Source organism: Henckelia pumila, chromosome 3, assembly GCF_033568475.1.
Source record: "Henckelia pumila isolate YLH828 chromosome 3, ASM3356847v2, whole genome shotgun sequence".
Classification (NCBI taxonomy): Eukaryota; Viridiplantae; Streptophyta; class Magnoliopsida; order Lamiales; family Gesneriaceae; genus Henckelia; species Henckelia pumila.
In genome coordinates, this window is record NC_133122.1 from 27,280,637 (window position 1) to 27,289,412 (window position 8,776).

The 8,776-nt window shown below is 32.2% G+C and overlaps 1 protein-coding gene across 1 annotated transcript; it reads right to left on the reverse strand.

The window, feature by feature from the left end:
- Positions 1 to 2,123: 2,123 nt before the first annotated feature.
- Positions 2,124 to 7,704, reverse strand: LOC140886561 (beta-galactosidase-like). Its single transcript, XM_073293201.1, has 18 exons — positions 7,214 to 7,704; positions 6,915 to 7,010; positions 6,683 to 6,795; positions 6,071 to 6,137; positions 5,894 to 5,986; positions 5,654 to 5,797; positions 5,265 to 5,353; positions 5,070 to 5,175; positions 4,880 to 4,967; positions 4,658 to 4,776; positions 4,379 to 4,543; positions 3,933 to 4,108; positions 3,713 to 3,822; positions 3,529 to 3,638; positions 3,327 to 3,437; positions 3,065 to 3,175; positions 2,769 to 2,974; positions 2,124 to 2,643 (listed from the first exon to the last, which is right to left on the reverse strand). The coding sequence occupies exons 1-18, from the start codon at positions 7,397 to 7,399 to the stop codon at positions 2,535 to 2,537; spliced, it is 2,199 nt and encodes a 732-aa protein (XP_073149302.1). The 5' UTR covers positions 7,400 to 7,704; the 3' UTR covers positions 2,124 to 2,534.
- Positions 7,705 to 8,776: the final 1,072 nt, after the last annotated feature.

Sequence of the window (8,776 nt, forward strand, 5' to 3'; positions counted from 1 at the left end):
TATGTAATTTGTAATGATACGACAGCATTTTTATTGTGACATGTCAAACCTCTAATGATATGGGATCAATTTTTTTTTTTTTTTTGAGCTAGCTAGCTCGAAGAGTTGGATCACATAATTCTAAACTCAAGTTTTACGACAAATTTGGATAACTAAAATTGATTTTTCTTTAGTACTATAACTATATATATAAGTATATGATATAAAAACTTTAGCATTAATTATATTTATATAGCATGGGATATTGAAAACCGATGTTAGGTATGTATTTTTTGTTTTCGAAAAATATAAATAAAAATATGTGAATGTAAATATGTGACGCATGGTTCGAAGTGCGAACCATATAGGCCAGAAATTGATGTAACTTGTCTCCAAATTCATATACAAGCACAAAAATAGTTCAGCCTGACCAAATAAAATTTTATTTCTTGGCGTTTATTTAATTAATTTATGGTTAAGCATTTATTGCATATAAATTATGAATAGTTAGTGTCTGATTCTGATAATATATGTGCTCAGTGGAAATCGAGCCAAATCAAAACGATTGGATGGGGTGACAGACAAGAGGCCCAGTCCATAATCTATCCGTTTTCTTTTCCTCCTCCTTATTATTATTATTATTATTATTATTATTATTTGGATTATTTTTTTGTTATTTATTGAGTAGTATTTTGTTTTCGATTATTTTATTAGACTTCCCTTGTAAAATAAGAGGCGTCGAAGTTAGAAAATCCAATTGTAGGGGTGAAATTTGAATTATTTTTTTTAAAAAAAAATAATTATCAGGAAAATATATATATTATATTATTAAATGTGAGCATCTCATATTAACTAACTTTGGTATTTTAATAGTTAATACGATTTTAAAGTTTGTTAGTAGTGTTACTCTTCATAATGTTTGTTATTTATCTTTGTGATATGAGTTTATTAGTAATTATTTTCATGTTTCTCTCGGTCTTTTTAATTTTTCTCCAACTATCTCGATCTTTTCCCCATTTTTTTTATAATTTTTCTCTACTATATCTCAAAATTTAAATTATCTCGATAAAATCATATCTAATATATAAAATTGTATCCTAATAAAATAATTTATATTTTATACATAAAAATTATAAGATAAAATATTTACAATTATTATTTACAGATAAATCAAATTTTTTGATATTATTTTTTATTTTTTCGATACACATCCATAAAATTGTCAATTTTTTATTTTCTATGAGTTAGGTAGTGTCTGCGAGAGTTTTTATGAAACACTTCTCAACTTTTTCTTCACAAAATTAATTTTGAAATTTTATGAAATTTTATTAAAGAAAAACTGATAAATACTTCTTAAAAGTTCTCCCAAACACTACTTTGATCATATTTCTCCTCTTTTTTCCCCCTATTTTTTTGTTATCCAAAATATCTTGGTTTCATTGATTTTTTTTATGTGGTTTCATTGATTGTTGACTATGTCTAAAGAAAATTGATTATTTCTATTATAGCTATAAATTATATGACTCAGAAATTTGAAATGCATTAGTAAATTAATATGTATGCATATTTGTATATTTTAAAAAAAGTACTTGTATAATTTATTATTCATTAATTTCATTAAAAAAACAATTCAAATTTACAACAACAAAAAAAAAGTTACAAAAGTAGCCAATTCATAAGTTATGTCTTAAAAATTAGAGAATTTACATTTTCTAAACAAGTATTTATTTTCTTATTAAATATAAACAAAAAGAAGGATTTTTTTAAAAAATAATTATTTGTTGGATATAATCCATAATAAAACATAAAGAAAATGAATATTTTCAAACAAAAAATTCCATTAGGATTCTGAACATCATACTTTATTTTTATTGATTAAAAGAAAGTATAATGTTGATGACGAACAAATAATTATATTTGTATATATAGATATCTATAGTTTTGATCTCACGCATCTGGTGTACAGGATTTTTGTGAGTGACAACTAGTGTGTTTTACAAATATAAGATATAAATAAACAAATATTAGCTGGAATTTCGTCATTCTACTATCTATTATTTTTTGTTTTTATAACTTACATTTTTTTATTAAAAGAATCCAGAAAAGAATCTCACCATTTCAAGTATGCATATCAACTTCTAAGATTTTTCTAAATCGAAATCGAAATTTTATTTATGAGAACTTCAGAAGTTCGTAATGAACATAATGGAAATACATATAGTAATGTATATATTTTTTATAACTTGACTACATTCACTGTATATTTTATTGGTTTATACTTTATTCATTACATCCAAACATAAGTTTCATACAAATTTCAGATCAGATGCAGCAATCCACAGTTGTCATATACAAATAAACTTTCTTGAAATTGCATCATCTGTATTGCTCTCCGGAGAATGGCACCTTAACTGCACAATTTTTCACCCTCCAGATCAATCAGACCGGCTCGTAAAACCTGATCGAGCTCGAAGTAATTACTGTATTCAACTATGAATCATTTATCCAGTAGGTATTGAGTAAATACACCAACTGATGTTTTCTGCACACTTTCTTTACACCGTTCTTCTAACCAAAGAAACTTTACTCGCATCGCCTCCCCATTCTTCGAAAACTACCAACAGATTACCGCTCGGGTTCAGCCAAGAACGTGGTATATGATACCTGGTATTTAAATTTAATCAGAAACTATACAGCATGTTGATTTCATTGTACTATGAACATAGTTATTGCAATATGTACAGCGTTTTTTTCGATCAAAATCAGCATAACCACCATTAACATCTCACCATCTTTGAGACGGCTGTCCACAACCACTTTGGCATTTCTTCTCTGTGAATGTGCCTGCGTAATTACAGCCACCACAGTTGCCTTTTGCTATGTATCCAGGCCAGTGCCGTCCTAGGCTTACACCGTTTACCCATAGCTCGCCTTTTCCCATTCCTAACATGTCTAAAGCCAAAGGGTCGTTCCCTTCTGGTGCGTTAAACGTGGTCTAGAAAGAACAAACCAAAAACATCAGTACATGTAAAGAAATTATATATATATCTTATCGCTTGTTTGAGTGATCAAATTGTTTGCTTACCTTGTACCATGTCAGAGGTTGCTTTTGAACCAAGAGGGATCCGTCGTTCCATTCCACAGAAGAACTTCCACTAATGGTATCGAGGCTGAGTGACTCGCCTTTTAGACCGACCTATTTAAGTAGAATCAATAAACATCACTCCAAGAATCATGCCTAGAGTAGTTACAATTTAAAGATTCTGTTTTCCATGTTATTGAGTGAGAAAAAAAGAAAAGAAAAGGAAGGAACTTAAAAATGGATAAGTAGCAAGAATAGAACGAACCTTGTACGACCATCTCTGCTTTGTCAAGTCTCTTGTCCCTTCGTTTAAACCGTTTAGAGTGACGGGACCAAGAACTCCAGTATTCCACGTTTCATAATGAACACCAACATTCTGAGACGATTTAAAAAAGAGTTGATGTGAAATTTTACTAAGGGATTCAAGCATAATTTATGCAAAACAAGAGTGGAATAGGAATACTAACCGGCAGACCAACCGCGACACTAAGTAGAGAGATTTTGTTGATTCCAACTCTTAAATTCACATTCCTGCTGAACGTTAGTTTAGGTTGATCCAGGCTCCCGTACACAATTCCTATCACGGAACAAGAAATTTTACGCAAATTTGTTTGACGCACTCACACACAAGTAAGAAAATGCATGTCGTACCTGATAATTGGCCGTTAATGAAAATGTGCAAGGCGTGGCCTGCTGACATGACTGTGAGAAGAGGCAACTGTCCATTCTTTAAGAAGGCTTCATCAGAAGCTATGTTAACTCTGCATGTATCACCAAGTTTTGCACAAAAAAGTAGGAAAATGAAAATTATTTTGGTACTATTTCCACTTGAGGGAAAGATGCTTGTTTTGTGTATTGTGGATATACTTACTGAGTCAGGTACCACAGATAATCAGATGAGTCTCGAGTGATGTTTACTTGCTCCCACAAACCCTCCATAGAGAGAGTGTCACTGTCATCAGCAGAAGGCGTCTCTTCGTTGTAAGACTGCCAAGATAGTCCACCATTCACAGGTATCATCTTTGCATCTGAACCTTTGGAGGTTATCTGCAACCACACCATACAATCATTTTTCGTTCAAAGAAGCGACCAAGTTTTGGGACTACAAAACCAATCATTTGTTAATCGCACAAAAAGGTATAGCTAATGATAACGGCATTACTTAAATCTTTAAATTGTACAGCTGTTTAAATGCTACATTCGTTCCATTCATTGTACAACACTGTCTTAAGAGAAATAATGTCGTTTTCTAGTCAACTGAAGTAGAAACGAGGTAAAAGCATAACGAGAACCAAGAGCGAAGGAAATTCTCATTACTCTTGCAGTGTTGTAAACGGCGGTTTTGCAGTCAGGAAGAATGCTGATAGACCAAGGTGGCAAATCATATTGAGCATTTCCAAAAGTAAGTTTCGTAGAATATGTAGGGTCATAGTTGGAAAGAAATGCAGAACAAGCCCCGGATTTTGTTCTAAAGACATGAACCTACAAATGTATCATGAAGCAACATTAGTATATAAATACAATTTGAAGAGTATAGTTTAGTTTCAGCCTCCACTATATATGTGCAGCGGAATCTAAAATAGTATTCAATTTTACCTCTTGATTTTTACCAGGCCATGACACAACTGGATATGATGAAACTAAAGCTGGCTCACATTGCTTAATTGCTTTATGTAAATCCCTCAAGTGCCCATATTTCGGCTCGTTGACAAGTCCTGATGCATACGAAATAATTTAAAAAAGTATCTGTAACCTATGATATTTACGAGCGATAAAATATAATATATTAGCATAAGGCAACGCATTTTTTAGGTTTACCATATTCATCGATTGGAGCATCATAATCATAGCTGGTGGTAACGAAAAGGCCAGCTGCAGTTCGACCAAAGTTCGTCCCTCCATGATACTAAATCATTACAGGTAAGATATAAAATGTAAGAAACATAATTCTCACATATTTAAGAATCGAAAAGCATGTTCTTCACAAAGGACTTGAGGATAAACTCACCATGTAATAATTGAAGAATGAACCATTGTTTTGGACAAACCTGGCTATCGAAAAAGCCAAATCCTCAACTGGTCTGTGAGGAACCGCGCCACCATATTGCGCGTACCTACAGAAAAATACATTCGAAAAATATGATTTCATCAATAAAAGAAAATTTAGGATCACCTCTGAATTCTGATGTTCAGAGTTTCTTACCAGCCTGTCCAGACTTCAGTCCACATTTTTGGTTTGTAAGGCCTGTTAGGACGGAAGCCTTCGCAATAGAAACCGTTGCATGTATCTATCTGTAATACGACGAAATTAGCATTTTTGGTACACAAAAAGTATAACAGCACAACTATTTGTTCCTATCAGAACTTCAAGAAATTGACTGATATTTTAAGGTATGTCCTAAGCATATGACAGGTTCAAAACCAACAAAACGAAATAAGCATAACGACTCGTGGGTCCCACATAAACCGTATCGTGTCATGATCATGAAAATTATGATAAAAAACCAACATCAACTCATTACTGTACAACAAACGTCCACCCATAAATGGAGAAATGATATGAAAAACTTGGTAAATTTTGGCGTCTCTTACAATGGGATCGGGGGCGGTTTCTTGTTTGCACATGATCCAGGGAACACCAGTATTGAGTCCCACAGCCATTTTTGCAGCCCATGCTGTATAAGCTTTACCAGGAGCACCAATCTCCCACTCCACTGGTCCATACTCATTTTCTATCTATAACATTTCATTATTTCAAAAAATTAAGAAAAGAAATTCGAATACTAAGACAAAAATCGAAAGCATCGACAAGCTAAGCATGATTGTTTCAACCTGAGACATAATTATCGGTCCTCCCTGAGGCTCAAACAAACTTTCTGACTTCATTAAGCTGACAATTTTTGTAACAAATCCTTGCATAGCCACCTTTATCAATTCAACCAATTAATAAACATAATAACTGATTGTTTAAACGAATTATACAAATTATATTCATTTAAATCAATAAACCTTGAAAGGCTCGTTATCTGTTCTGAAATGCATCCCCGGCACATATTTTAGCCAAACAGGAAATCCCCTGCATCAAAACAGGGGATGTAAACAGAGCATATTAGAAAACACCACTCCCAACCTTGTACAAGTTCAACAAATTCAATATCCATTCGCATTGTAATATCCTAGAACCATGAACCGAAACCGGAAGCATCGCCCATTCATCTAAATCCTACTATGTTTTTTTTTTCCCAAGAACATGAAAGGATTTGTAGGAATATATATATTTTGTAAAATATATTTTTAAAAATATTTCATCTTATTTAGTTTACTAGTATCATGATCACCTAAACACACAATAATTTGTTGATAGTTAAAATCTTAACAAAGCATACTTCACATGATCAAACCATAACCGTAACCGTAACCGAAACCAACTGTCCATATTATTTTGGTGAAAAGACATCAAAGCCCGTGAGCGGGCCCGGCCTAAGGGCTATGAGCCTATGACGCAATTCCTTTACTATGAAATGATCAAGAATCACATTTTTATCTAAACAATCCAAACATGGAATCATTCTTTTTCAGAAAAAGTCCAAACATAATTCAATATAAAAATTGTCATGATACCCAAAATTCCATTCTGCACAAACATAAGGTCCAATGCGGAGGTGGACGTATAGGCCGGCCTGCTGCACCAGCTTGATGAACTTCACAAGATCAAACCTCCCCTCGAAATTATACTGGACAAATCACAAAACAACACATTGATTTATTCCTATGAATCACTCATTTCTTCATGTAAATATGCTTAAAAAATAGAAGAAATACACAAAAATTCAGAAGCATTTTTTGGCCTTACTTTTCCAGGAGATGGCTCATGCCCATTCCAGAACACATAAGTCTGTATAACATCCAAGCCTCCATCTTTGGCCTTCTGTATAAGATCAGGCCACATCTGTACAAAACAAACCAGCTCAAAATCAACACCTAAAGACATTAAAGTTACAATTTTTAGATGTTATTCAAATAAGATTCGCAATCTTTTTTTTTTGAATTTTTCAGTTGAGTTGGGCAATGCGGGTCACTTGGAATCCACCCAAATCAAGAAACTTCAAACAAAAAAAATACAAATATATATAATAATATTAGAAACGGTACCTCCGGAGTGCTTCTTGGGTAATGAATAGAACCAGAAACGAGGATTCTCCTCTTCCCATTAATAATAAAGGCTTTATCGTCATAAGAAACAGTGGCTGTTACTGAAGAACAAGCCAAAGAAATCAAGAAAATACACACAAAAATCTTGACTCTCGACATTATCCACATGGAACCCATTTCTCCCATTCAATCACTGAGCTTGATAAAGCAACAAATGGCCCTCTATTTCGTGTTCTTGAAATCACTTTTATGGGTTCAAAAAATTTTCCCTCTTCCAACAGAAGAAACGAAGGAAAAGATTAAAAAAAATGAGAACTTGTGTAATGTCCCCCTCTCCTTTTTTGCTTCTTTTGAGAATAATGACGCAGTTGTAACAATAACAATCTTAAAGAAGAGTTATTTGCATGAGAAAATGGGGGAAGATGCAACTGCTTTTATAATTGTGTAAAGAGATTAAAAAATCAACTGTTTTGTGGGGTGGAGGGAGGAGGGGGACTGCATCAGCGTTTCTGACAAGGAATTTAGTCTCATCCAAATAGTATTAGGTATCTTTTTCGCTTTCTTCTTCGTGTCATAAAAGTTTTTCTGGTTCAATTTGATATCATATGCCATGAAAAAAAGTAATTAAAGAGACTAAAGACTTTGATAGTTAAGTGATTTTACCTATGTTTTTACTCTCTTATTGTTCTCTTGTTATTTTGATCGGCGATAACAATCGACCGTGTTGCAAAAGTAATCGATAACGCTTAAATTACATAACAATTTTAAAATTTGAGTTATATCATTGTCACATTTTAAAAAATTGGCGATTGCTTGATGTCTTGATCTAACCATTGATATAAAGTTAAATGTCATATATTTGATTCCTATGGATTATAATCTTGTTAGAAAGCGATCGACCAGTAACTCTAGTTTTTGGTGTATTTGATTGTGAGCTTTTTGAATTCATGTATTTCTTCTATTTAGATTATTATTATATGTTTCCATTATAAATTTGTGTATTTTTATGGAGAATTTGGAATCTTTGTTGCCATCTTTCTCAACATAAGAATACTTGGATTATGACCAACGCATGCCTAACAGTATTCGGTTATATACTTTTGTTGTTTGGATTTTCTAAATTAAAAATTGTAATATAATCCCCCTTGAAATAAAGACTTGGAAATTTAGAGAAAAAAACAAGAGTCCTACAATTTCTAATTATAGCACAGTGGTCAACCAATTACAATGGATTGAATCATAGTTTTTTGTTGGTGTTCTTCTTTTTTTTTTTTTAATATAAAAACATCGCAATATTATATGTATATAATAGGTTATAGCTTCAATTTTATAACATTGTACGTGGAGTTTTGTATATAAGTAGATTGTAGATCTATTAAGTTATTTGAAATTACCTAAATATTTGATATTATAATTTATAACTAGTGTTCAACGTACTCGTTACATGATTGTATAGTATTTTTTTATAATTAATTTGATTTATATTCAAATAAGAGCATTATTATTATTGTTGTAAAAAGTAATGAATAATCCTATTACATGTCATTTAAATTGATTATATTT